The sequence below is a fragment of the Microtus oregoni genome, unplaced genomic scaffold, assembly GCF_018167655.1.
Source record: "Microtus oregoni isolate MIOR12 unplaced genomic scaffold, Mior012 000004F_ref0000308, whole genome shotgun sequence".
NCBI lineage: Eukaryota > Metazoa > Chordata > Mammalia > Rodentia > Cricetidae > Microtus > Microtus oregoni.
The window spans coordinates 14126386-14154327 of NW_024543063.1; the positions used below are offsets into that span (position 1 = coordinate 14126386).

Sequence of the window (27942 nt, forward strand, 5' to 3'; positions counted from 1 at the left end):
TGCTTACTTCTTGTTTACTTATTATTATATCCTCCTGGAGTCTTTGATGGAGTTGAAGAATATAGTTTTCCTTTGTTATAAGACAAAAGATATAAATATTGTAACTGTAATTCTTGTTTGATACCTGTTATATGTAATTTTACTATGTTAAAGTGAAAGCCTTCTTTTGTTTAAACAGAAAGGGAGAAATGGTATAGAAGGTTGTTCTGTTTATGTGTTGCTTTCACTGATTAAATAAAGAAAACTGCCTTGGCCTTTTGATAGGGCAGAACTTAGGTAGGTAGAGTAGACTGAATGCTAGAAAGGAGGGCAGAGTGGCAGACGCCATGGTTCTCCTGCCTGAGACGGACGCTGGTTAGAATCTTGCTGGTAAGCCACAGTCATGTGGCGATACACATTAATAGAGATGGGCTAAACTAATATGTAAGAGTTAGCCAATAAGAAGTTAGAGCTAATGGGTCAGGCAGTGCTTAAATGAATACAGTTTCTGTGTGATTATTTTAGGTGTAAGCTAGCCGGGCAACCGGGACAAACAAACCCCTCCCCCCTCCTAGTGCAACAATATTGGTCTTTGAACCTTTTATAACTGAGGTTTTAATCCATTGGGATCATGCCTGCTCCATGGGAAAATGATACAGAAGAAAATATAAACTTTTAGCTTTACCACCACAACAATATGGAAAGAGTATGATGAACACACTGTGTAGTGGCATCTCTGAGAGAAAATGTCAAGTGCATAATAAATAGCAAGTGTGGGACTATAACATTCCAAAGCACCAACAATCCATTTTTTTTTTTTTTTTGGAAACTGCATGTAAACAGCATTAAGAGTCATAAAATCAAAGGAAAAATAAAACTCAAATCAGGCTACAGAAATGTCTCTTCCAGGGAGAACAAACTATTATTAGTGTAACTGGCTTTCCAGTGAACTTTACTCATAAGAAACGTCAAAGGTTGGACTTGAGTGAAATCACTCAAAATGCAAAAGTTCAAGCCAAACGATATGTGCATCTCCACACTTCCTGCTTTCCTCCAAACAGCTGTGGCAGTCATTGTGAGCAGACATACTACTCCTGGTGGCTCATCCTAGCTTTAAGGCTCCAGTCATTCCATAAATTGTGTGGGTATGTACATATATATATTTACAACATGTATTCTTAAGACAAAAGGAAGCGTCACTCTTGTAGGAGAAAAAGGCTAATCAGCTATAGATGAGACCAAGGTTTCCATAAAACAGCATGGAGCGTTACACATGATGGAATTTTGTCTTTTGGTTTGGCCCTGAGCTGTTTGTTGCTCCTGAATCAAGTAGAATTCCAAATTCTCTTCGGGCAGAGGAAAGGTGAGGTGGGTGGCAGTGAGAGAAAACTGCAGTTCATGTTGCCAGCCCTTTGCTCCTCACGAGGTCTGAAGGGTAGTTTTCCCCACTTCCACGCTAAGTGCCTGAGAGTTTTTTTCTGTCTCCAGCAACTCATCAAAGATCTCCCTTAAAATAAACAAAAAATAAACAGAATTCAATGAGAATTGACAAGGTGGGGGGTGCACAGACAGGAAACGGATACTGATAAAACTTGCATCCTACTTGGCACCTAAATTTCACTAAATTAGCCGTTTACTTGTTTGAGCATAATAACCCTAGAAGCTAATTCTGAGAATGAGGAAGCAACAGCAGTTAGCTTTATAAAAATGCTGTGCAGTTCCCCTCACATGAGCAGACCTTACTCACAACCAGAAGACCAACCCATGATAAGACAGGTTCTACCACAGAACAAAGTGCCCTAAGTGTAATTCCCAGATATTTCTGTGAGATGATAATGTGGAGTTAACAGAGGAAATATTATGGAATTATAATAAAGTGATGGAATTAATTATCTTGTTCCCAAGGAAGTCTGGGTAACTTCAGATGGTGATAACTACCTGGTGGGTTGGTTTCTTACTTGTGCATGTAGAAGAAGATGTAGCCGCTCCGATCTCGGTCACTCTGCACAGAGGACTCTTGGATTTTAGAGACCTCCAGATCATTGTATGTGAACCATGCCTGTTTCTTAATGTCATATACATCACTAATGTAATGACCTGAAACAGATAAAATCTGAAATTAAGTTTTCTGAAACATACCACATTTTTCTTGGCTACCAGAAGCTTAAGAGAAACCCTCATTATTCTCTGCCTCAGTAACATTTCTTTGTAAAATTCATCTGAAAACTATGTACAGAGAACTTTGTGTGTGTGGTATTCTGCAACAGAGCTGTATTTCAGCTCTTTGTCACTTGAGATAGGGTCTCTTTAGGGAGCTCGCTTAACCTTGAACTCACCTATGTAGTTTACAAAGTCTTGAGTTTTTTCTACCATGCTGCTTCTGCCTCTCAGTGTCTGGCACATTATAGAAATGTACCAAACTGAGAGAAATAACTTCCTTTGAGGCTGGGGTTCCAGACAGGTCACTGGATTCTTATGGAAGTGCTGGAATAAAATTCTAGTCCTCATGCTTAGAGGGCAAGCGCTTTATCCACTGATCATTCCCCAGGCCAAGACAACTTTTTAATAAATGTATTGGCGCAGAGGAATTTTCATCACTTATGAAAAGTTACCCTGACTTATAAAATTCACAGACAGTGTTTATTAAAGGGAGAATTCTAAAGGTTTTGTTGTTTTGTTTTTTAATCTTTTTCTAGCTTGAGTCTCATGTAGCCCAGACTGGCTCTGAATTCCTGATTTTTCTACCTCTACTCCATGAATGCTGGGATCACAGATGTGTATCTCACTGTCCAGTTTATGCAGTGGTGGGGATAAAACCTAGGAGGCAAGCACTTTATCAATTACATCCCTAGCTTCTTAAATTTTTCTTAATGTAGTCAACCTACACCTAACAAAGATAGACAATAACAAAAAGGGCAAATGGTAGCTACTTTGTTAACAAATGCTGAGATCATGATGTCTGTTTACCTGAGGAAGTGGTACTCCCAATGTGACTGACAACACTGATGAGCCGATAGGAATGAGGAAGATTTCCGGTCTGAAAACAGAAGTGTGTATAGCTCTTCATTTGAATAAAAGTAAAATGCTGAATTAATTAGTCAAAGGTGACAGAATCTTCAGTGCATAGTGTGGCACTAGTCAGTAACAAACCTTAGTGGTCACAGTGCTTACAAGCCTCATGCATGTTTTTATGTATAAACTCTATCTCCAGGAACTATCCTATGGAAATAACTTAAAAGAAAGGAATAAACTTAGGACTAGAGAGATGGCTCAGCAGTCAAGAGCACTTTTTTTTTTTTAAGAGCACTTCTTAATACTTACAGAGAAACCAACTTCAGTCCCCAGCACCTACATAGGCATCACAACTGCCTATAAAATTCTAGCTCCAGGGGATATGAAGCCCTCTTCTGGCCTTCACAAACACAGACATGTACACCCAACACAAAAATAATTTGTCTTAACAAAAGTATACTTTACAGTTGGGTGGTGGTGGTGCATACCTTAACGCCAACACTGGGGAGGCAGAGGCAGGTGATCTCTGTGAATTCGAGGCCAGCCTGGTGTACAAGAGCTAGTTCCAGGACAGGCACCAAAGCTACACAAAGAAACCCTGTCTTGAGAAACAAAAGAAAAACAAACAAACAAATATGCAAATATAAATATATACATTCATTGTAATGTTATAATAATGATGTAAAAATATATCCAGTAAGAGTTGACTGATTAGCAGTAGAGCAACAATATATATTATTTACCTTTATAGAAAATTAGAAAAATTATATCCATTAGCAACATATTAGCTTGTTTTTCTTTTTTGAGACAGGTTTGAAGCATGATTAATAAAAAACTCAGAGAGAAAAACTGGGATTAAATTGAAGGTCAGAGAAAAGCAAAACTGGCTCTCACCTCTACTTCAGTGTGCAATGGCGATCCTGCCTCCAAGAATCTCAGAATGAGACTGTGAGAGCTAGCTCCTCCCATTTTATAATGCTCTCTAGGGCTGGGACTTAAGGCATGCATGGCCTGGTTTCTATGGCAACTAATGTGACTACTGGGATTAAAGGTGTGTGTTATCACTGCCTGTCTTGTAAGGCTGACCAGTGGGGCAGTTTTACTCCCTGATCTTCAGACAAGCTTTATTTATTAAAATACAAATAAAATGCTATAGCAAGGGTTTCTCTGTGTAGCAGTCCTAGCTGTCCTGGAACCAGCTCTTGTGGACCAGGCTGGCCTTGAACTCACAGAGATCTGCCTGCCTCGGCCTCCCAGTGCTGGGATTAAAGGCGTGCGCTACCACTGCCCATCTTGGCTTGTTTTTCAGATCCACAAGAGCACACATAATAACTACAGCCCTATAGAAACAGTTATGATCAGTTACTTACTAAACAACAGAATGAAAAGGAAAGCTGCTTTGTTACTGCAATAGTTATGGATAGATTTCTATATTTTAATACTACATTAAAATAGTTAATAAAAAATAAAATGTAATATTCATATAATACTTCATAATAAAATCAAACCCAAAGAAGGAATATAGCTATAATAAATAAAAAACCATTATCATTTTGATGAAGTAGTTTACCTTAGGAAGTTTCAGTAGGAAATTCAAAATGTGGAGAACACTATAATCACACAGCTGCTGAACACATTATTTATTATAATAAAAACTCAAGTTGTATGGGGAAGCATCACTGTAACCCCAGTACTCAGCAGAAGGGTCTGAATTCTAGGTTAGCTTGACTACATAGCAAGACCCTGTCTCAAAAAAAAACAAAATTCCAACACTTGGGAGGGACACGTGATAGGATCAGGTCACTCTTGGTTAAAAAGCTGGTTCCTGGTCAGTCTGAGCTAAAGAAGACTTCATTTAAAAAATGAAATTTAAACAAAAAACTTGTAAATAACCTTTTCTTCTTTTGTTACTCTGTAGTGTAAGCTGGCCTTGAACTCTTCTTGTCTCAGCCTTCCAAGTCCTGAGATTATAGGCATAAGCCACTATGTCCAGCTAATAGTCTTTAGCAAGCAGAATAAAAACTCTCCTTAGGTAATAACCACCGCCTGGTTAGGTTATAACATTTTAAAGCACATGTGAAGGTGGGAATGATAAAATAATACATTAGTAGTTTCTAATAATAGTTGTGTGCTAAAAGAATAGAATCCCATGTAGTATTTTTTGGGGGGAAAGCAATTATTTTAGAAAAGAGAAGGATGTCAGACATTGTGGTGGCACACGCCTTTAATTCCAGCACTCAAGAAGCAGAGGCAGAGGGATCTCTACGTTTGAAGTCATTCTGGTCTACAGAGTGAGTGACAGGATAGCCAGGGCTACACAGAGAAACCCTGTTTTGAAAACTCAAGGAGGGAGGAGGGAGGAGGGAGGGAGGGAGGGAGGGAGGGAAGGAGGGAGGGAGGGGAGGGGAGGGAGGGAGGGAGGGAGAGGGAGAGGGAGAGGGAGAGAGAAGAAAATGATACCAAATGTGCTCACAGAATTACAGAATCAACTGAATGGTTTTCACTAAATATAAAGATAGTAGTTACTTGGTAGTACTAAATATAATTTAATGTATGTCTGTCTTTATTTATATGGACATATATATTGTTATCTAACAAGAACAATCAGAATGTATTTGTTTTTCTTTTTTAAATAATTATTTATTTGTTATGTATACAATATTCTGTCTGTGTGTATGTCTGCAGGCCAGAGAGGGCACCAGACCTCATTACAGATGGTTGTGAGCCACCATGTGGTTGCCGGGAATTGAACTCAGGACCTTTGGAAGAGCAGGCAATGCTCTCAACCACTGAGCCATTTCTCCAGCCCCTAGAATGTATTTGTTTTATTTGAAATAAATGAAGAAGCTGGGCAGTGGTAGCACATGCCTTTAATCCCAGCACTCGGGAGGCAAAGACAGGTGGATCTCTATAAATTCAAGTCCAGCCTGATCTACAGAGCGAGTTCCAGGCCAGCCAAGGCTGCACAGACAGACTGTCTTGAAAAAAACAAAACAAAACAAACAAAAAAGAAAGACAGAAATAAGAGATAAAGAACAAAAGACAGGTATGAGAAAATGAAGGTGTCCTGACAGCAGCCCAGGGGCAGAACTGAAGCTGTGTTATACTGAAGGGAGTCTCTAAAGAGAAGGAGCAGAAGGAACACTGACAGGCTCACCAACCATACCTCAGCATTTCTTTTCAGTTCCTCAGCTTCAGCTTCTGTGTATTCCATATCAAAAATATCCTCATTTCCAGAGTCTTCATCTGAGCACAGGGAATCCAGAAAAGGGTTGTTCAACTCTGAAGAACAGAAAGATGGGCCTGGTAAAAGTTCTTAAAATAGACATAAGATGACTGAGAAGATAAAATAGCTCAAGATAGAGCTAGATATGAGGACGCCCACCTGTAATCCTAACACCAGAGAGATGGAAGTAAGAAGATAGCTAGGCTGAGGGCACTATGGATTATCAAACAAAAACATATCTCAAAAGACCCAAACCAAAACAAACCAAAAACCCAGTATGAAGTACTCATTTGATCATCCTAAGACATAAAGTATTTTATTAACAGGGTTCCAATTAACAAGCACCTTAGGAAGTAACTGTATATACAGGCATCTATGAAAGTGTCCCTTGTTTTCTGTATGTCCATGCACGTTCAGTTGAGCGTGTATGTGTATGTAGGTAGAGGTAAATTTCTAGGGTTGTTCCTTAGAAGCCTCTACTCCCCACCCCCCTTTTTAAATTAACACCTCCCCCAAGACAGGGTTTCTCTGTAGCTCTGAAGCCTGTCCTGGAACCAGTTCTTGTAGACGAGGCTAGCCTCGAACTCACAGAGATTCACCTGCCTCTGCCTCTCCAGTGCTGGGATTAAAGGTGCTGCCACCACTGCATGACCTTAAAAAAAAATAGCTTTTATATGCATGGGTATTTTGTCTATATGTATTATCTGTGCACCACATGCATGCCTCAGACACCAAAAGGTGACGGATCTCCTGGAATTAGAGTCACACATGGTTGTAAACTGCCACGTGAGTGCTGGTAATTGAACCTGGGTCTTCTAGAAGAATAGTAGTATTCTTAACCATTTAGCCATCCCTCCAACCCCTCTACCTGGATTTTTAAGACTAGGTCTCTCACAGGCTCTGGTGAGACTGTTTGTACCTCCCTGGCACTGTGATTACAAGTATGCTTTACATAGCTTAGCAGAGGCTGCTGAGGGAAAAAACAGACGTCAACAGTTTTACCTGGTTGTGAACTGAGACCTATAGTAACAACTGACATGGCAAGCCATGCCAATGGGTGCAATAGTGGCATGAATGGTAAGGTGGCATCTGCTTTTCAACTGGTTTAAGACCAGTTTAACTGGTTCATACCAGGTACTATAAATCTGATCAAGAACCAATGGTTGGGGAGCTTATCGACCCATGGGGTAAACTTACTATTATTATTTTGCTAAATGGACATAGTATCAAACTGTCCTCTAAATTTGTGTGCTCATTAGTTAGTGTAGCTATCAATCCTCATCAGAGAACTTTCTGTGCGCAGTAGACAGTGGTTAACACAGAAACTCAAAACCAGTCACAAACTGGACATCTATAACATACCACTTGTTCCCAAGGCTCAGGGACCAACACAGAAAAAGGGATAGAAAGACTAAGAGTAGTCAAAGGTCAGGAAGACTGGAGTGAAATGGTTATCTTTGGACATGTCAGGCTGCTCTGCTTAGGAATTCAATCAACAACTTAGCATGGAGCGATGTGGTGATTTAAGTGAGAATGACAGCCATACACAGGCTCATGTGTTTAAATACTTGGTCCCTAGTTGGTGAAACTGTATGGGAAGGATTAGGTGGTTTGGCCTTTTGGAGGAGGTGTGTCACAAGGGGTTGGTTTTGAGGTGCCATTCCCAGTGCATTGCTTGCTCTCTGCCTCATGTTTGTGGATCTCAACTGGTCCTGCTGCCATGTCTCTGCTCCACCACCATGGATTCTAACACTCCGAAATGCTCAGCTGATGTAGGATTCCCCTCTGTATGCTGTGAATACCACTGGTTAATAAGCTGATTTGGGCCTATTGCAGCGCAGAATAGGGCAAGGCAGAGATTCCAAGCAGATAGGAGGAGAGAGTAGGTGGAGTAAAAAAGAGAAGTCATATAGTTGGTGAAGGAGATAGATATCCAGATGCCAGATGGATAGGCTACAACCATGTGGCGATGCACAGATTAATAGAAATGGGCTAATTTAAGATGTAAGAGCTAGCTAGGAATATGCTAGTCATTGGCCAAGCAGTGCTGCAATTAATACAGTTTCTGTGTGATTATTTCGGGTCTGGGTGGCTGGGAAACGAACAAGCATCCTCTAGCTACATTCAGCCAAACTAAATGTTTTCTTTTATAAGTTGCCTTGGTGATGGTTTTTTTTTTTTTATCACAACCACAGAAAAGTAACTATCACAAGGGGAAAGGGCTTATGAGGCACCACTCCTAAAAGAGGATTTATGAAAAGTTTATGACTTCTTTGATGGAGGAAGGTCATTGGCTAATAAAGAGACTGCTTTGGCCCATTTGATAGGCCAGCCTTTAGGTGGGTGGAGCAAACAGAACAGAATGCTGAGAGGAAGAGGAAGTGAGCTCATACGCCTCAGCTCTGCTCTCCAGGGCAGACGCGATGAAGCTCCGACCCAGGATGGACGTAGGCTAGAATCTTCCCGATAAGCGCACCTCGTGGTGCTACACACATTAATAGAAATGGGCCAAGCAGTGTTTATAAGAATACAGTTTGTGTGTCGTTATTTTGGGGCATAAGCTAGCCAGGCGGCCGGGAGCTGGGTGGCAGGAACGCAGACCCGCAGCTCATTCTACACTTCTTGGGGAGGGAGAGTCAGTTTTCTTTAAGAGTATGGTCTCTGGTACGTTGATCATATTCTAGTGGATGATCTTACACTCAGTAATATAAAAGTAGAAATTTGGACTTTAATGGTTACATAGAAAAATATGCAGTTGGGGTGGGTGCTGTAGGGACATGGTAGATCTGGAAAGGATAAAGAGGACAGTTGGAATATGAATATGATGAAGATACATTGTATGAATGCATAAAATTATCAAAGTATTACTAAGAATATATTAAACAAAACAAGTATGTATCACCACACCTTGCTTTTTAGGTGGGTGCTGGGAATTAAACTCAGGTTCTCAAGCTTGTATAGCAAGCAAGACTTTTTTTTGAAATACATTTATATGATAAAGGTATCTTGGGGCTGGAGAGATGGTCCAGTCTTCAAGAGCATTTGCAGAGGACCCAGGTTCAGTTTCCAGCACCCATATGGCAACTCAGAACTCCACAGGCACACACATAGTGTGTGTGTATGTATGTATATGTGTGTATGTATGTGTATATATATAAAGAGGGGGGCAAAACAAAACTTTCATACACACTTAAAGGTATATAACCATAAGAAATAATGAACTGAAAAATAATACATAACCATACAGATAACCCAAATCACTTATCCCCCACAAAAGAGAGCAAACTAGGCAGGCCTCTAACTTCAGCACTCAGGAGGCAGAGGAAGACAGAGCTTTGTGAGTTCAAGGCCAAACTGTTCTACAGTTTCAGGCCAGTCAGGGCTATATAATGAGCCGCTATCTCTAAATAGTCCTTTGTTTATGACAAATTAAAAAATCATAGCTCAAGGATATTTAAGACAGGAACACCCAAGAATGGAAAAAAAGCCATACCATTTACCCCAACTAAACAGTGCTACACAGTGACAGAATTTTAGACCTCTATTCTTTGAAGAGACTAAACAGTCTCTAGTTTAAGGGATATGAAGCATGGATGAGGTCATTCACGACAGATGCTAGTTGCATACTGAATGATGCAAGTGACTCACACTGCCAGCTCTGTTACTACTCTTTAGAACAAAGGTAAGAGATTTAAAATTCTTCAGGAACTTTAATACTCATGAGAGCTCAAAGTTGCAGCCGTGGTTCACACCTGTAATTCCAGCACTTGGGACAGTGATGCAAGTTGATAACTGTGAGCTCAAGGCTAGTCTGGGTTAGAGTGAGACTTAAAATTGGGTTAAATTTGACCTATTCATGTGCTTACAGGTTCCAATCATCACTTTAGCTTCCTTGTTTTCGTTATGAACTAACAGTAATAATTAGTAGATATATGAACAAGCTTTTAACAAGGACTATACAGCAGACCAAACACATTAGATACCGATCTAAAGCAAACAAGTCTACTCAGGAGAGAAACCATCAAGCCAATTAACTGTATGTACAGCCTCACAGTTCAGAGAGTACTTCAGTGAAACAAGTGAAAATAAGGCATAAAAGAGCACAAAACATCTCTTGACAGTCAAACAGTCATGACAGAAACAAAAACTCAGAAGAAGTTTGGAGTTAGAAAAGGCTGGAGAGCTTCCAGACAGCACAGGAAATGATGACACCCAGACGTAGAGAGGTGAGGAGTGGGCTCCTGGATAACAAAAGCTTCAAAGACAGGCTATGGTGCTATATGCCTGTAATTCCAGCATTTGGGATGGGGAGGCAGGAGAGTTAAGAGTTTAAGGCCGGTTTTGCTATATGATACTTTTTCTCAAAAAAGAAAATAGATAGGGAGACTTGGGAAGAAGGTGGTAGCTGGGAGATCTCACAGAACCTGTACATGGTTAGAAGGCAGGCCGGCAGACTGTGGTAATGGAACCTGAGAGAGCCATCACATCATCAATGTATTATTTTTATTTTCTTGAGACAGGTTTTCATATAGGTCAGACTAGTCTCAAATTATCTATGGAACTGATGATTAACCCCCAATTTTGGATCTTCCTGGCTCCATCTCCCAAGGGCTGGGATTATAGGTGTGGATACCCATACCCAGCTTGTCCTGAAGAGAGAATGCCTGAGAAACCTAGCTTATTGTCTATGCCTTTATCATAACTATAGTGTTGGCAAAATTTTTACTCTCTCTTCTGGATTCTGCTTTTCAGATCAGCCAGGAACACTCACTTCATACTACCCAAATGTTCTATTTCCAAGAACAGGAGGAAAACTAAAGGCATTTTAGAAATACAGCTGAAGAGATAGTCAAATCTCTGTGAATGTCCAGTAAACTTGGCTCACATATTAATTCTGCTGTATGTCTGTGTATGTATCCCACTCTATCATTCTGCACCTTATTCCCGTGAGATAGGTCTTCCTCACCGACTCGAGGTAGGCTGTAAGTCCAGTTTGCATCTCTCCTCCCCATCCGATGGTACTAGGATTACAAGCACTTGTGTGAGAAGGCTTAGATTTTTTTTTTTTTAACTTGGGTGCAGGGATCCAAACTCAAGTCTTTTTTTTTTAAATTAATTTATTTATGTATTATGCATGCAATGTTCTGTCTATGTGTATATCTGCAGGCCAGAAGAGGGCACCAGACCTCATTACAGATGGTTGTGAGCCACCATGTGGTTGCTGGGAATTGAATTCAGGACCACTGTAAGAGCAAGCAATGCTCTTAACCGCTGAGCCATCTCTCCAGCCCCTCAAGTCTTACTCACGGAACTATCCTTGTTTGTCCCTCCACCCCCTGTGTGTGAATCTTCTGCAACCAAGTCCTCATTCCTGGCTCTGTCAACTGACTTCCTGGGAATGAGCAGTTAGAAAATCAACTGGAAAATTGAAGCCATATATTTTTGTAGAAATCTTAGAAATAGCACTATAAATCTTTAATTAAGTATTTTGTCTTGCTGTTTTTAGATTAAAACAAAGATTAAACATTATTCTGATACAGATGCAGACAATAATAAAATAACTTAAAAATAAGTATATACTTTTTTTACTTGTTATATGGGTCTTTTGCCTGCATGTATTTATGTATACTATGTGCATGCCTGATTCCAAGGAGGTGAAAAGGGGCGTTATTTTCTGTGGAACTGGAGTAACAGATGGTTGTAAGATACTATATGGGTGCTGGGAATCAAACCTGGGATCTCTGGAAAAGCAACTGGTTCTCTCTTTTTTTTTTAAATATTTATTTATTTATTAGGTATACATTATTCTGTTTTGCTTGTATGCCTGCAGGCCAGAAGAGGGCACCTTCTTTCACAATCATTACAGATGGTTGTGAGCCACCATGTGGTTGCCGGGAATTGAACTCAGGACCTTTGGAAGAGCAGGCAATGCTCTTAACCACTGAGCCATCTCTCCAGCCCCCGCAACTGGTTCTCTTAATCACTGAGTTATCTCTTTAGCCCCGTTATAAAAATACACACACACACACTCATTTCATATTAATATAATAGAAACATAGTATAACATATAACCATATTTTATTATATACAATATAATATCACATGCAAATTAATATGACATATAAAATATATAGTGTATAAAGTAAATAAACAAAAATAAAGCTAAAGGAAGTATTATAACAATGATTTTCTCTGAGAGAGAAAAGAGATACATGTCTAACTTCTAAGACTCTATACCTGGGAGGTGTTCATATTTATTACTATATTAAAACAAACAAAGAAGCTAAAACACTTTAGGGCTAGGGATATAGCTCAGCTGAGTGTTTAGCACACATAAGGCCTTGCAAGTGATCCCCACTATTGCATAAACCAGTTGGTGTTGTAAACCTGTAACCTTTCAGAAGGCAGAGGATCAGGAGGAGTTCAATGCCATCCTTGGCTACGGAGAGAGTTCCAAAGACAGCTTAGGCTAAATGAGACTTTGTCTAAAAAAAATAATTTAAAATGTCTTCTATGTATTAATATACTTTTCCATTTAAAAATGTAATTAAAATAATCTCCATACCTTGAAGACTTAACTCTGTAGCCCTTTTGAGGTCATCATCTTCTTTCTGTTCCCAAGCCTCCTAAAGAGAAAAGAATAAAACTAAGGTATTTAAAGGGGTACTCCTTAGACACAACTGATTAAGGGAAAATAAATTTCTCTGGGAGCATTTGCTTACCATGCTTTCTCTAGCTTTACAGAGATTTGAACTACAACCTATGAGGAAGGTGGAGTGGAAGCTTGTTTTTTTTTCCAAAACTGGCCTCTTAAAAAAAAAAACAAACCAAACCCAAGCATTCCTTCTAGGGAGTCTTACTAACTTTTGCTTGTTTTTCAGTGTGAGGGATGGAACCAGGACCGCGCACAACGCTAGGCAAGTGCTTTACTGGTGATCTACATTTCCAGTCTCATGAAACTTTCATTAGCATGATCTGGATTATCTTAGATCAGACAACCATGAAAATAGCACCTATAAGTCAAGTATCTTAGATGATACAACAGGTCAAATAAACTAATATAAAGAAGTAAAAATCGAGCCTGGCGGTGGTGGCACCTGCCTTTAATCTCAGCACCTGGGAGGCAGAGGCAGGAGGATCTCTGTGAGCTCAAGGCCAGCCTGGTCTACAAAGTGAGAACTAGGACAGCCTGGGCTGTTACACAGAGAAACCCTGTCTCAAAAAACCAACCAACCAACCAACCAACCAACCAACCAACCAACCAACCAATAAAAAGTAAAAATTGGGGGTTCAGAGAGATGGCTCAGTGGTCAAGAGCACTTTCTGCTCTTGCAGAAACACAGCTTCAATTCCTAGCACCCACATGTTGGCTCACAACTATCTGTAATTTCCAGTCACAGAAAACCTGATGTTTTCTGACCTCTGTGGGCATTAGACACTCACATGGTTCACATATACATGCAGACAAAATGTGCACTCACATAAAATAAAGTAAATCTTTAAAGTAAAAATTAAGAACTAGGGATATAACCTAGAGTAGCCAATGTTATGTCTGATCCCCAGTACTACAACAAACACTTGTGTACAGACTTGCTATACAATGAGCTGATAGATTTTAGATATTTCTGAGAAATTTGTTATCAAACAATTTATAGAAGACATGTTGTAAGACAATAACCAAGCAAGTTTACTGCCTTGATATATTTCATAAAATCATGCTGAGGGATGTGCTGACAGCTTGCAGAATAAGGCTAACATGGAACACCCTTTAACATGTCATTTTGCTTTAACATGCAATCAACTACAGCATACAGCATGACTAATAATATTTTAATAATAAAAAATTTACTAGTTATAACTGTTCATTCAAGCCTAAAGCAAGCCGAAACAGTTTTTCTTTTTCCCCCTCAATAACTAACTTCACATAAACAGCCAGGAGCAACGCCTGACACACAGCAAATGCTTAACACAGCAGTGACTGTGACTTGCTGTCTGGAAGAACAGAGAAAGCAGTGACAGAGTATCTTACTTGTTCTTGAAGGCTCTGAGCCAGTGCTTGCTGCAGTTCCTGCTCTTCTCTTTCACGCTCCATGTCATACTGCTGGAGCCAATCAACCTCTCCCTGAGAGCCTTCTGGAGTTTTGTTTTCTTTATTCTCGTCACAGTCTTTTGTTATCTCAGAAAAACTAGCAGGCTCTAAAGAAGCAGAATATTATTTTGGGAAAAAAAAAAAAACACCTGAATTTTTGGAAACTCTATTGGCACCTACTGTTGAGAGAGTAATTTGCCCTGCTCTTGCCTAACACTTTAGGTTTAGGGTCTAAGGCCTAGAACTTGCTAAGTAGCTGAGGATGACCTTGACCCCGACCTTCCACTTCCACCTCCTTGCTTGAATTACTGGTATGCACCATCATGCGTGGTTTTATGAGGTGCTGGGGATCAAACTCAGGGCTCTGTGCATGGTAGGCATGCCTGTTACTAAACAAGGAAGACTCCCAGCCCTTGCTCACAACCTTTTGGGACCAACAATTTTATCTTCCCACATCTATACTGGGATTTCTCAGGTTTAGCACCATTAATAATTTGACTGGGATACAAGTAAGGTCTTTGGGGAGGGAGAAATGGAGAAGAGTGTATGCTGTGAATTTTAGCAGGATCTGCAGACTCTACCAGGGATAGGAGAGCTTTAACTGAGTCACCTGACAGGAATTAAAGATCCCCTCAATTATAAACATGGGAGTGCTGATGCCAGAAGTCTGTAGCTCTTTCTACTTGTTACCTTAGTTTTTGTCGTCCCTGTCCCCCAGTTGAGGACTGAACCCAGGGTCTTGTGTTTGCTGTCACTGAGCTAAATCCTTAACCCCACTTCTCTCTACTTCTGACAACCAAAAATGAAAGACATTGTCCAATATTCCAGGGCAGGGGAGAAAGACCTTGATTTAGAAGCACTGATCCACAGTAATAGTTCTGAAAACAAAGGGTTAATATGAACAAGTGATATTTATTAAACAGTGACCAATAACAACAGGGGATACATAAAGGATACTTGCACTAAGAGGGATAAAGAACCCCATCAGATTTTAGTTTCTTGTTAAATTGAGGACAACCTAATTATTATTTTACTTGCATATAAAATAATTCAAAATTGAAGAGGCTCTGACTCTACAATCTAGTAAACAATCTTGTGACATCCTGCTATGACTTCCATTTACAAACCTGAAGGCTTGTACTATTTAGAAGACACATATCAATAAAGGCTCTAGAACAACATTTTGTATAACAGACACTTATCTTGATGAAACCTACCTGGCTCAGCGACGGTTTTGGGTTTCTCAGCCTCCATAGCATCTGGATTTTCAGGCATTTCTTGAACATCATCTTCTGCGAATCCAGTGTCGGGGCTGCTGGTTGGCTTATCGTCATCCTCATGGCAGAGCACAGGCAAAGATTCTCTCCTACTTATCTCTAACACAGCGGCCAGCACCTCTTCCTCACTCATTCTGTCAAATCCCGAGTTCTCCAATTCGGACTTCCCAGGTTCTAATCTGCACAATTTTGAATCCTGAAGAAGAGAACTGATTTTACAAGAAGCCAAAGTATCTATTAATATAGCTAATGTCTACCAATATGGATGTCAATTAATACAGCTAATGTTGAACACTTTATCTAATATACCCCAGAGTTTAAAATGGGAATTTGGAGGCTGGAAGATGGCTCAGCAGTCAGGAGCACATAATATTCTTGCAGTGGATCAAGTTCTGTTCTCAGTTCCCAAGCCTGGCTCTCTCTGGCTTTCAAGAACAAACCCCCACTTCCACATAATTAAAAAATATGAATGTGGAATTAAATTTGTGTGTTACCACACCTGGCTTATTTTGTGCTGGCACTCACATCCACAGATTTTGCATGCTAGGCAAGCATTTTATCAACTGAGCTACAATTCTAAGCCTAACAGTGTTTCTTGATTATGACAGGTACAAAGCATACCCTCTATAAAAATTTGGAAGATAAACACTGCTAAAGTAAATTACTCAAAACAGTAAGCCAATGGGTATGGTGGTGCATGCTTGTAACTCTAGTAGTTAGTAGGCAGAGGCAAGAAAACTGCTGTAAGTTCTAGGCCAGCCTGGACTATAACATGAGATTCTGTCTTAAAAAAAAAAAAAAAAAGATTAGTCAGCAATAATAAGTCTTAAGAATTTTGGTTCAGATATATATCAAGTATACTATATACATTTTGTTCATATTCGATTTTAAATGCTGGCCAGTCTTTATTTTTTTTAAACCGAGGCAAAGTATGATTATACAGCTCTGACTTGCCTGGAACTTAGTATACTGGACCTTCCTGGTACTGGAACTAGGCTACCATGTGACCAGATTCACAGACATCTGCCAGCTTCTGTCTCCTGAGTACTGGGATTAAAGGCATACATCATCTAGCAATGTTGTCTAGTCTTAAATGAGAAAAATAAAGGTCACACAGATTCTGTAAGTAAAAATATATTTTCTGAGTAACTTTTATTCTAGGAGAATTCCGGCTTCCTTTTCATATTTACGGGGAGCAACCACAAACTTCCTTCAGCTTTACTGTAAGATGAGACAACTCAGAACACAAGTAACTGCTATAGCTCTATAGAATGATGCAAACATCTCGAAAAGCTTACTTTTTTTGAAGTATTAATTATTGAGGATTGTAAAAGATGTAGCTGTGTCTTCATCACTGTCATTTTAACAACTGAAATTACCCACTTGTTCTGCTGATATAAAATACTATGATTTTCTCCTATAAACAATAGCTATCCCATAAGCAAAGAGCTGAAACTTAGAATGTGTAAGTAGCTCTGGTGTCACCCCACCCTCACATGAGGAACTGGGGGTTGAAGCCAGAACCTCACACATGCCAGCCAAGCACTTCATCACTAGGCCAACTCCCCAGTAACACTCATTTCTTTTTTAAAAAGACTACTTTTTTTGGAGACAGTGTCTTGTTATGTAGACCAGGTTGGCCTTGAACCTAGAATTCTGCCTCAGTTTCTTCTGTGCTGGGACAATAAACCTATACCATTCTGCTCGGACAAGACCATTGGGTTTTGTTTTTTTCTTTGTTTATCTAGAAAAAGCACTCTCTAAAACCAGTGTCTCAAACAGAGACATTAATTTTGAGATCTATGTTGTGAATTTCTTTAATTTGCTGAAGCATTTGTTTGGACAGCTAAACTAAAACAGAATACTGTCAGATATTCTGATGAACCGTTACTTACTTTTTCCACATCTTCCTGCTGCTGTTCGTTGCCTGACATATCACAAAGCCTCCGGGTGAGGGCCACAGAGCGCTTTACTTCATCCTCACTGTCAGAATCAAGGCATGAAGTGAAGGAGCTTTTGGATTTGAAGGTGAATTTCCTGTAATTATATATAAAAAAAAGTCTATTTAATTTGCTTATTTTTGATGTATAAACACCAAAAAGCTTTTCCATTATGGGAAATTATTTAACAGAGGGAAAATATGGACCAAAAGAAGTATACTTAAGCATTACTTTTAATGATCTCCTAAAAAGTCATGGTTTGAAAATGCTTGGCTATTGTGTATTACCAATAAACTTTGTGCCTTTTTTTAAAATGACTAATTCCAAATGTAGTTTGTTTCTACTTTATAAAGCAAGTATTCTATTGAGTCCATGAAGGTATAGCAAGTAATTAATCAGTTTGCTAATCAGGTGGTGATAGTGGTGTTTTTTGGAGACAGAGTCTTTCTACATAGCCCTGGCTGCCCTCGAACTCACAGAGATTCAAGTGCTGGGATTAAAGGCATGCATTACCATTTCTGGCTACAAATCACTATTTTTGACAAAAGTACATGAGGGCTAATTTTTGACCTTTTAAATTATGATCTATGCACTTTAAAACTGACAACAACAATCCACTTATTTTATTATTTCGAGGTCAGACTTCTGGCAACCTCTCTACCTTCCAGAAGGGACATTCCAAATTAAGGGGGAAAAAAAAATCTGAGAAGGCAGTTCTAAATCCCAACACAATAATAGGACATGATGTATTTTCAATATAGCAATTTCATGAGAGATGAGAGCTATGAAATGAGGGAGGATAATCACAAAGAAGGGAGAAAAAGAAAGAACTAAAAGTTGTTTAATGTAAGGCAAATAATACCAATATTCAAAAACAGTGAAGCTGGCATGATACATTTGTACTGGCAGCACTAGGGAGGCTGAGGCAATAAAACTGCAGATTTGTGACCAGACTGAATTATATAACAAGATTTTACCTGAAAACAAAACACAAAGCTACAAACAAGCAAAACCCAATGCAGTACTGATAGTTAGACTGTGGATTCACTTTCCTTTGTACACATATGTATGTACATGTGTCTGGGTATGCCACATGTATGTAAGCGCCGAGGCCTTGAGAAGAGGATTAGATCCCGGTTGAAAGTCATCGGACATGGGTGCAGGGATCTGAACTTCAATGCTCTGGAAGAGCAACAAGTACTTTTAACCACTGAGCCATCTTTCCAGTCCCATAATGCAAATTTTAAATCATTAAGAAATATTTAACTGTCTCAAAGTGTATAAGAATAGCATTACATACTGAGCATGGTGACACATGCCTTTAATATCAGCACTTGGGAGGCAGACATGTGGAGCTGAGTTTGAGGCCAGCCTGGTATACAGAGCAAGTTCCAGGACAGTTAAAGCTACAAAGAGAAAACAACGTCAAAAACCAAATTAAATAAAAGAGAATAGCATTAACATATTTTAGAAAACTTTCATCTAATATGGTTAAAATTTTAAGAGATAAATGCTTTAAAAGGCAAGCTTTAGTTGTATTAAAATTTATCTATGTGAAACAATATTATTTAGTGATATAGATAAAGTGCTACCACATTAAAGGAGGAAGTAGCAAAGATTAAAGAACAAGAACTTCCTTTGATGGATGTTAAAATAAAATCATATGTAATAGTAAAAAAATCTGAAAAATGTAAGTGATTTAAATGTGAAAACTGTAAATAAGTACGCATGGCAAGAAGAAAAAGAGTGCAACGAAAATCAAGAGGATAGCATAGAAACAAAGACAAAGAGGCGAGAGACCAGTGCGAAGACTGAACACACCTGAAAAGAGGATTGGATGCCAAGCAAGATACCAAGCCCAGACACTTGAATAGCTGCCTATAACGAGTTTATAGGGTTTCCAGGGTAACTTAAAAATCGCCAAATCAGTTCCCCACCAATGGTTTTGGGGTCATCTCATATAGCCCAGGCTGGCCTCAAACTTGCTATTTATGAAGATGGATGGTATTCAATTCCTGAGCCTCCTGCCTTTATCTCACTAAAGATGTATGCCACCACACCCAGCTTTAACTAACTTTCTTGATTCTTAATTTTTGATTTCATACTCATCAAGCAAACCTCAACTATTTTTTATCAGGTACATACTTTGTTAAAGGGGTGATACCTAGCTATGTTTAACCACGGTCAAATGTAACAAAGAATATTATAGAGGAACCAATGGTACCCAGTTTAGAATTTAGCCTCTTTTAAATCTGATCTGCATGATGGGTTTTATGGCCCTAATCACCTTTTATTAGCCAACTTTCAAATTCTCAACACATTAGACCGCAGAGAAAAAATGGCTATGTCAACGTACAATAATATACAATGAAATAATTTGCTTCTTGGACCCACTGTGATCTGTGCATATCCATGAGAAAGGACAATGTTTACAGAAGGCAGCCTGCCTGTAGCAGTGAAAAATGTTTGTCCTTAAATGCATCACTTGTTCACTTTCTAAGCAGCCAAGAAGATTCATATTGATACATCTCAGATTTCTAGTCATTTTAATTATCTGGTTTTATTGCACCGAAAAATAATGACAGGAGGAAAAGAAAACAGTAGTTCCTAAATGTTGTCTTATAGATACTAAAATTCCAAACAAGCACTTAAAGAACAAAACTGTGCTTTTCTTTTTCTTTTTTCTTTGTTTAAATTTATTTATTTATTGTGTATACAGTGTTCTGCCTGCATGTATGACTGCGGGCCATAAGAGGGCACCAGATCTCATTACAGATGGTTGTGAGCCACCATGTGGGTGCTGGGAATTGAACTCAGGGCCTTTGGAAGATCAGGCAGTGCTCTTATCCTCTGAGTCATCTCTCCAGCCCCTGTGCTTTTCTTTTCTTTCTTTCTTTTCTTTACTTTTTTTTTTTTTTTTTTCCGATACAGGGTTTCTCTGTGGTTTTGGAGCCTGTCCTAGAACTAGCTCTTGTAGACCAGGCTGGTCTCGAACTCACAGAGATCTGCCTGCCTCTGCCTCCCAAGTGTTGGGATTGAAGGCGTGCGCCGCCATGGCCCGGCTCCTGTGCTTTTCTTAAAAGGACTTTGGGACATCAAATTTGCTTCATTTGCATATTGAGGTGAACTGACAACTAAGTCAATTTAAATGATCTAATTTTAAAAAATGGGTCTATCAGAAATTCCAGTGACCTCTTATGAAGTACAATTTTGAAAAGTGAGAAAGAAAAGAAGAGAGAGTTTCCGTTCTCAAACTTTTGGTCTTTAAAAAATGCCAAGTATTTGCAAAATAGCTGCATTCCAGTGCTTGTTTGTTTCTTGTTTCCTTTCAGAATTCTTCCTGTCAGTGTCAGGGAGACCAAGCAACAATAGGTGGGGTCCTGTGCCTATCTGTGAGGAAGGGTGCTTTAGACAGGAGTTGTTTTTAATCTCTTTAAACCTTAGAGTCAATTCTTAAGTTTTAGGATGAGAATAATGCTATTAGCAAAGATCTTTTAAGAAATTTAAAAACAAAATAATCCTGGAACCTTTTTTGATTGCTAAAAAAAGCCCTGGATCATATCTAAGCCAGACTCAAAACATTTAAGTGTGAGTGATACTGAGCAACTGGCATGCAAAATAAATGATAAAGAAAAGGGGAGCGGACAATTTTAGAGATCAGGGTGAACCAAATCCTTAGACAAAATTTGGGTACATAAGAAACAGAACTCACTTTGAAGGTGTAGAAGGGCTGGTGATGCAGGAATTCACCATTTGAGAGGCTTTCAATGGTCTAGAACTATTAGAAAATTAGAGAATATGTAATATATACAATTGCATCATTAAAGGTAGATATTTAACTGGTAAAGTTAATTATTCTATACTATAGGTCTCTGATATCCTCTTGAAAAGCAAGTAATAGTTTAAAATAACCATAAAAGCCCAGAGGAAAAATTAATTATCATCTCTGGCTCTCCTTGATCTAATTGAAATAAACAGCTTTACAAATGAAGTCAAGTGCAACACACATGACAAGAACCTGGGGGGAAACTATCTCATTTATTTTTGAGCAATAAAATAATAATAGCTCTCCTAGATGGCAAGCACTGTATATACTACCGTACTTAATGGTTACAGCAGTCTTATTTTCCCACAGAGAAGTCAAACTTTCCAAGGTCGTAAAGCCTAAAATTGCATTAAAATGTAGTCAGACAGCTGCATTAAAGGTCGGTGGTCACAAAGATAAGAAATACAGTCAGAGGCACTAACAGCTCTACCAGTAGAAGGCAGTTTACACCAAGTAAAAACATTCTCTTCAAATAAGAACAGAAAAAACAAACAAACAAACATAAAAACAAAACAATTACATAACACTAAAAACTCTCAGGGCACAAAAGGCTTTGTTAGTAAACCCATGAGGACATTAGTGCAAACATGATATATTTTATATATATTACTTGATGCAAATATATAAATCCAAAGATAAATATATCTTATAAATTGCATCAATTAATTTTGGGAAATGTTCGTTTATTTTTTCTAATACTACTCTTGCCAAGACACTGTCCTTCCTTGTTCTTTTTGGAGACAGAGCATTATTATTTAACCCAGGGTGGCCTCAAACATTCTACAAAGCCTAAACAGTTCTTGAAGCATCCTTCTGCTTTAGACTGGAATTACCAGCATGTGTTACCATACCTGACAAGACTCGGGCCTTTTTAGTAACTAAACAGTAAAATCAATCTCTTAGTAAAATTAAGAATTTGGAGAAATTTTTCAAAAATTCGTTTCACTACTACAGCTTTAGGACTTTATGATTCTACCAAATTACTGTTCAAGTATGAAAAAGAACTACAGCATAGGGTTCCAACTTGAACAAGCATGTAGAAGAGCATGGCATTCAGGAGGCCTAAGGTTCCAGCATACATGATGACAATGCAAAATCTAAAGCAAAGGGGACTTCTTTTTCTCTGAAACATTTCTAGGAGTCTCTGATGTTACTCACATTGGGCATAATTCCTACTTATAGAACAATCAGTCTTTTTGGGAGGGGAGCTCTAGTTTAATATTTGATTTCTCAAATTTGCATATCCCAAAGCGCTGAGGCATTTGTTAAGAACACTGATTCCCAAGCCCCATTTAAGATCCTGAGTAGAACATCTAGAGATGAACACAGAAATGAATACTTTGTCAGGTGAGTCTTTTTTTTGTTTGTTTTGTTTTTGTTTTTTTGGTTTTTTGAGACAGGGTTTCTCTGTGGTTTTGGAGCCTGTCCTGGAACTAGCTCTTGTAGACCAGGCTGGTCTCGAACTCACAGAGATCAACCTGCCTCTGCCTCCCGAGTGCTGGGATTAAAGGCGTGCGCCACCACCGCCCGGCATAGGTGAGTCTTAAGATTACCACATTTCCTAAGTATGTCAATTGGTCTTTTATTTTATTTTATTTTATTTTCTGTTCTAAAAGAGTAGTAACACTCTTTCAAAAAAGTACTGTATTATAACAGGCATCTATTAAATTTGGAAGAATTTTGTGTAAGCATTTTTCTTTAGTTACTTCTATCCGACAGAAGTTTAATACTAAAATTTCAAAATAATGCAGAATTTAAATCTCCTTTGATTATTTTTCCTGATAGTTGTTATCTAGTTTGGCCAATCTCTGAAATATTAAAACCCATTTCAAAAGTAAAGGTAAAAAGCATTGTCTCTTACATTGCCATATGTGCACTCCATCCGAGAGTAAAAGGTGGCTTTGTATTTTCAGTGCAATGAGATGACAGGGTCAGATATCTCGGAATAATGACTTGCTGTCCTATCTTGTTGTTAAGTGAAAGAGCTACATTGAAGCTGTACCGTTTCAAATGAAGAATGAGGACCCTGGAAAACAAGAGAATGGCTCTGCTAATTCATATGGAACACAGGTACACTCTAGCCAAGTCGAATCTGATTGAGAGATACAGCTGGTCACACTGGGTGGTGGTGACAACACCTTTACTCCTAGCACCTGTGAGGCAGAGGTAGGCGGTTTTCTACAAACTCAAAGCCAACCTGATCAGACACAGAGTTCCAGATTAGCTAAGGCTATATAACAAGAAACTGTCTCAGGGGCTGGAGAGATGGCTCAGTGGTTAAGAGCATTGCCTGCTCTTCAAAAGGTCCTGAGTTCAATTCCCAGCTACCACATGGTGGCTCACAGCCATCTGTAATAAGAACTGGTGCCCTCTTCTGGTGTGCAGGCATACATGCAGGCAGAATACTGGATACATAATTAATAAATAAATCTATCTATCTTAAAAAAAAAAGAAAGAAACTGTCTCAAACCAAGCCCACACACTTATACTAAATATTTGCCATGTACAAAGGTGTGGATAGATACAAATGAAAACCTTAGTTCCAGTGATGAATGAAGTTTAGATAAAGTACATCTAATGTTCCTAGGAAACCCTCCCACCATAAACACACAATAGACCAAAGAACTAAATTTTTAGATGTGTCTATTGATTTTTGGTTAACATTATTTATTTGAGTGTTATATATTTAAAATAGGTCATATATGATCACATGGCAAAACGTCTATTAGACTGAATATTATATAGTAGCCCTTATGCATAATGGTGACCAACATTATTTCAAGATTTTTCTTTTTGGGGATAGGATCTTTTTGTTGTTATTGTTTAGCTCTTGTAGACCAGGCCTTGAACTCAGAGATCCACCTGTCTCTGTACCCCAAGTGCTGGGATTAAAGGCGTACACCACTTCCACCAGCCTTTTTCTTAAAATAACTTTCTTTCCATTTATTTTACATACCAATCAGTTTCTCCACCCTCCTCTCCTACCAGTCCTTGCTACTTCCCATCTAAGGCGCCCCCCTCCCCCCTTTACAGTCTTGGATAGAACATTAACAAGTAATCTTTAACTCTGGCTTGTCTGGAAGTTTCAATTCCCACGTGCTATGATTAACTCTCTGGTACTTCAAGATTAATTATTTTTATTTATTCTAGAGCTAGAGTCTCTCCCAGTCCAGGCTGGCTACAAACGAAGGATGACCTTGAACTTCCAGTCCTCCCACCTCAACCTTTCAAGTGCTAAGAGATAGCAGACACTCATCACAAAGACAGGTTTTATGTGGGACCTGGGATTGAAACTAAGGCTTCCTGAACGTTGGGCAAGCATTTTCTCAATGAAGCTAATTTTCTAGCCACTGAGATTATTCTTATTTACTTTTATACTTATATACTTATTTACTTTGTTTATATATGAATGTGGGCCATGGTATCCGTGTGGAAATCAGACTCTCTGTGAGCTACTTGTCTCCTACCAAGTGGGTTCTGGGGAATTGAACTCAAATCAATGGCTTGGCGCAAGTACCTTTATCCTTTGAGCCATTTTACTGGCCCTAATTCTCTTATTTTAGAAGCACTCTCTCTAGAGAAAACTAAGAGGAAAACCAGAAAACTTTACCCACTAACAAAAACATTATGTAAATCATTTGCATGTTGACTCTGGTCTGAATCTAAAAAGACATGTGATGAAGGAAGGTCATTGGTTAATTAATAAAGTGCTTGGCCCTGATAGGTTAGAACATAGATGGGTGGAGTAAATAGAACAGAATGCTGGGAGGAAGAGGAAGTGAGTTCAGATGCCATGCTCCCCTCTCCCGTGCAGACGCGTTGAAGCTCCCACCCAGGATGGACGTAGGCTAGAATTTTCCCGGTAAGCGCACCTTGGGGTGCTACACACATTAATAGAAATGGGCCAGGCACTGTTTAAATGAATACAGTTTGTGTGTTGTTATTTCGGGGTATAAGCTAGCCAGGCGGCCAGGAGCCGGGCTGTGGGAAAAGGCCCACAGCTCTTACTACAGAATGGCACCCAACGTGGTAGCAGCAATTTCTCGGGTCTGCTCTGCTTGCTAGAGGCAAGCAAGCGCTCTCATCTAAGAGAGGCTTCCTGACTCACCTTTAGCTGCAAAACCCTGCACCTCTTTTAAGAGGTTTTGCCAAGAAACACTTAAATGATGTTGATGAAAAGCTGAACGCATGCTTTTCGGTTTTCAGCCATAGTAAGAAAAAAGCTGTGCTGTTTTCAAATGCTGGCTTTCTGGGCCATCCTGCCAGGGCAAACTCTGAATCTTTCAGGCAGGCAGTTCGTGTGGTTTGCAAGCACATTGCTGAAGCTTGCTTGCTGGCAGGGACCTTGAAACGCCATAGACTTGTGACAATAAACATGGCTACAGCCAGTACCTCAGCTATGAGGCTGAAAGCTAAGGAATGGGCTGGATGTAGCCGGCAAAGCAACGGCTTTAATCCTACCCATATTGCTCAGTAACTTAAAGGCTCATGTGGTCAGATAAAAAGAGAGAGATACAGTAAAGAGAGATTCAAAAACAAAACAAAAACGAAAACCTTTAAATAATTTACAGTGTGTTAAAAATATATGCAGGCTAAAAGTTATTCTTAAAGTAAAAAAAAAAAGGAAGAAAGAGAGTAGTTGGGTGTGGTAGGACACACCTTTAATCCCAAGGCCTGGGAGGCAGAGACAGAGGGATCTCTGAGAGTTCAAGGGCAGCCTGGTCTACAGAGTTATTCCAGGACAAAGAAATACAGAGAACCTCTCAAAAAATAAAAGTAAAAATAAACAAAATAGTTAAAATAAAGCCGCACAAAGATGGAAAATAAACAGAGAATTTTGATACTGTATGCTATTATGCTCTCTTTGATTAGTTTTAATAGTGAGGAAGAAGCAACAGCTGCTAAAAGATTATTTGTTTATAAATGCTGCTGAACTAATCCAAGACAGATATTTTGAAAATACCTTGACTTTAAAATTTGGATCTAAGGACATGATGCTTTGGAAAGGAGTTTCTTCTTTTGTTTTCACAGAGGATGAAACCCTGTGGATTACTTCTATCCCAGTATGGTATGATAGACCACGCCCTCCTGAAAGGTTGCTGTGAACACCTTCAGAAAATTACTTCACTCAACTGCTGACTGAGATGAATCTGGCACACAGGTTATACCATAAAGACCTAAATAACAGCGCCCCCATTCAGCATGAAGCAGTTTGGAGAGAAATAACTGCGCCCATGTTCCCAAATATTGTTTATAAATGTTCTTTTACTTTAAAGGGGGATATGATATAGATGTGAATAATTTACATTGATAAGGATTTTGCTTTAGTGATTTAAATTTAAGGTCAATTTTGTTATATGTATATGTGTTTCTGATCTTGATTAAGGTATTGTGATTGTGTAGTCCATTTAAAAATGTAATGTATATAGGTTGTTAATGGATAATCATTAATAATAGTCAAGTTTGTAGTCATGTTAGTTAGATTTTCTAGATATATAGATATATATTTCAGTTAGATCGGCATTCTTCATATCTTTCAAAGACTATGGAATATGCTATTTAATGTTTTAATAACTTAGGGTTTTTCATGACAATGAGACATGTCTGCTCCTGGAAACACCAATCTACTTCAAGAAGAAGATGGGTATCAAAGAGGATCCTTATGGAGTTTGATAGCCATTTGGGCAAGAAACTGCTCTAGCCTGGACTATTGCATAAACTGGACACAGAGAACCCCCAGAGAGAGGACTACTGAACTTGCCTAAAGGTGAGATGATCTTTCGGGGTTCCTGATTCATGAAGGAGTCTGCAAGACATTCTGCAGGACACAACAGATAGTGACTGAACTGACTTTGAAATTTCCTGCTTCATGGAAATGTCTCTGGACACTATGGGCCTGTAGGCTGAAGATGGATGCCCCAACAGTACAGAGAAACTTTGGGTGACTGACAAGGCAGCGAGATGTCTCTGTCATTTCTAGAGTTTGAAAGTTGCTTATTTCTTGTTTGCTTAGATAATATTGTATCTTTCTGGAGTCTTTGATGGAGTTGAAGAATAGTTAGTTATAGTTTTCCTTAGTTATGATAAAGATAAAATAGATGTAAATATTGTAATTTTTACTTGATAACTGTTTTGGTATATGTAATTTTGCTATGTTAAAGTTAAAGCCTTCCTTTTTTTTGTTTTAACAGAAAAAGGGGAAATGATGGAGGAAGGTCATTGGTTAATTAATAAAGAAACTGGTTGGCCCTGATAGGTTAGAACATAGGTGGGTGGAGTAAAAAGAACAGAATGCAGGGAGGAAGAGGAAGTAAGCTCACATGCCATGCTCCCCTCTCCCATGCAGACGCGTTGAAGCTCCGACCCAGGATGGACGTAGGCTAGAATCTTCCTGGTAAGCGCACCTTGGGGTGCTGCACACATTAATAGAAATGGGTAATCAAGATGTAAGAATTAGGCAGTAAGAAGCTAGAGCTAATGGGCCAGGCAGTGTTTAAATGAATACAGTTTGTGTGTTGTTATTCTGGGGCATAAGCTAGCCAGGGGGCTGGGAGCTGGGTGGCAGAAACGCAGGCCCGTAGCTTCCTTCAACA

The 27942-nt window shown here is 39.0% G+C and overlaps 1 protein-coding gene across 6 annotated transcripts in view; it reads right to left on the minus strand.

Annotated features, from left to right (window-relative positions):
- Positions 1–422: 422 nt before the first annotated feature.
- Usp37 (ubiquitin specific peptidase 37) overlaps positions 423–27942 on the minus strand; it is a 66716-nt gene continuing 39196 nt past the window's right edge. For 4 of the 6 annotated variants that reach the window (XM_041649730.1, XM_041649731.1, XM_041649729.1 and 1 more), the window contains exons 17-26: positions 23211–23375; positions 21236–21301; positions 17479–17620; positions 15524–15779; positions 14247–14413; positions 12783–12843; positions 6158–6273; positions 2947–3016; positions 1938–2076; positions 423–1486 (exon numbers count right to left, since the gene is read on the minus strand). In XM_041649730.1, coding sequence (XP_041505664.1) covers positions 1399–1486; positions 1938–2076; positions 2947–3016; positions 6158–6273; positions 12783–12843; positions 14247–14413; positions 15524–15779; positions 17479–17620; positions 21236–21301; positions 23211–23375 — 1270 coding nt within the window. In that variant the 3' untranslated portion in view covers positions 423–1398. The remainder of the gene's footprint in view (positions 1487–1937; positions 2077–2946; positions 3017–6157; positions 6274–12782; positions 12844–14246; positions 14414–15523; positions 15780–17478; positions 17621–21235; positions 21302–23210; positions 23376–27942) is intronic. The other 2 variants (XM_041649732.1, XM_041649733.1) reach the window with 2 other exon arrangements.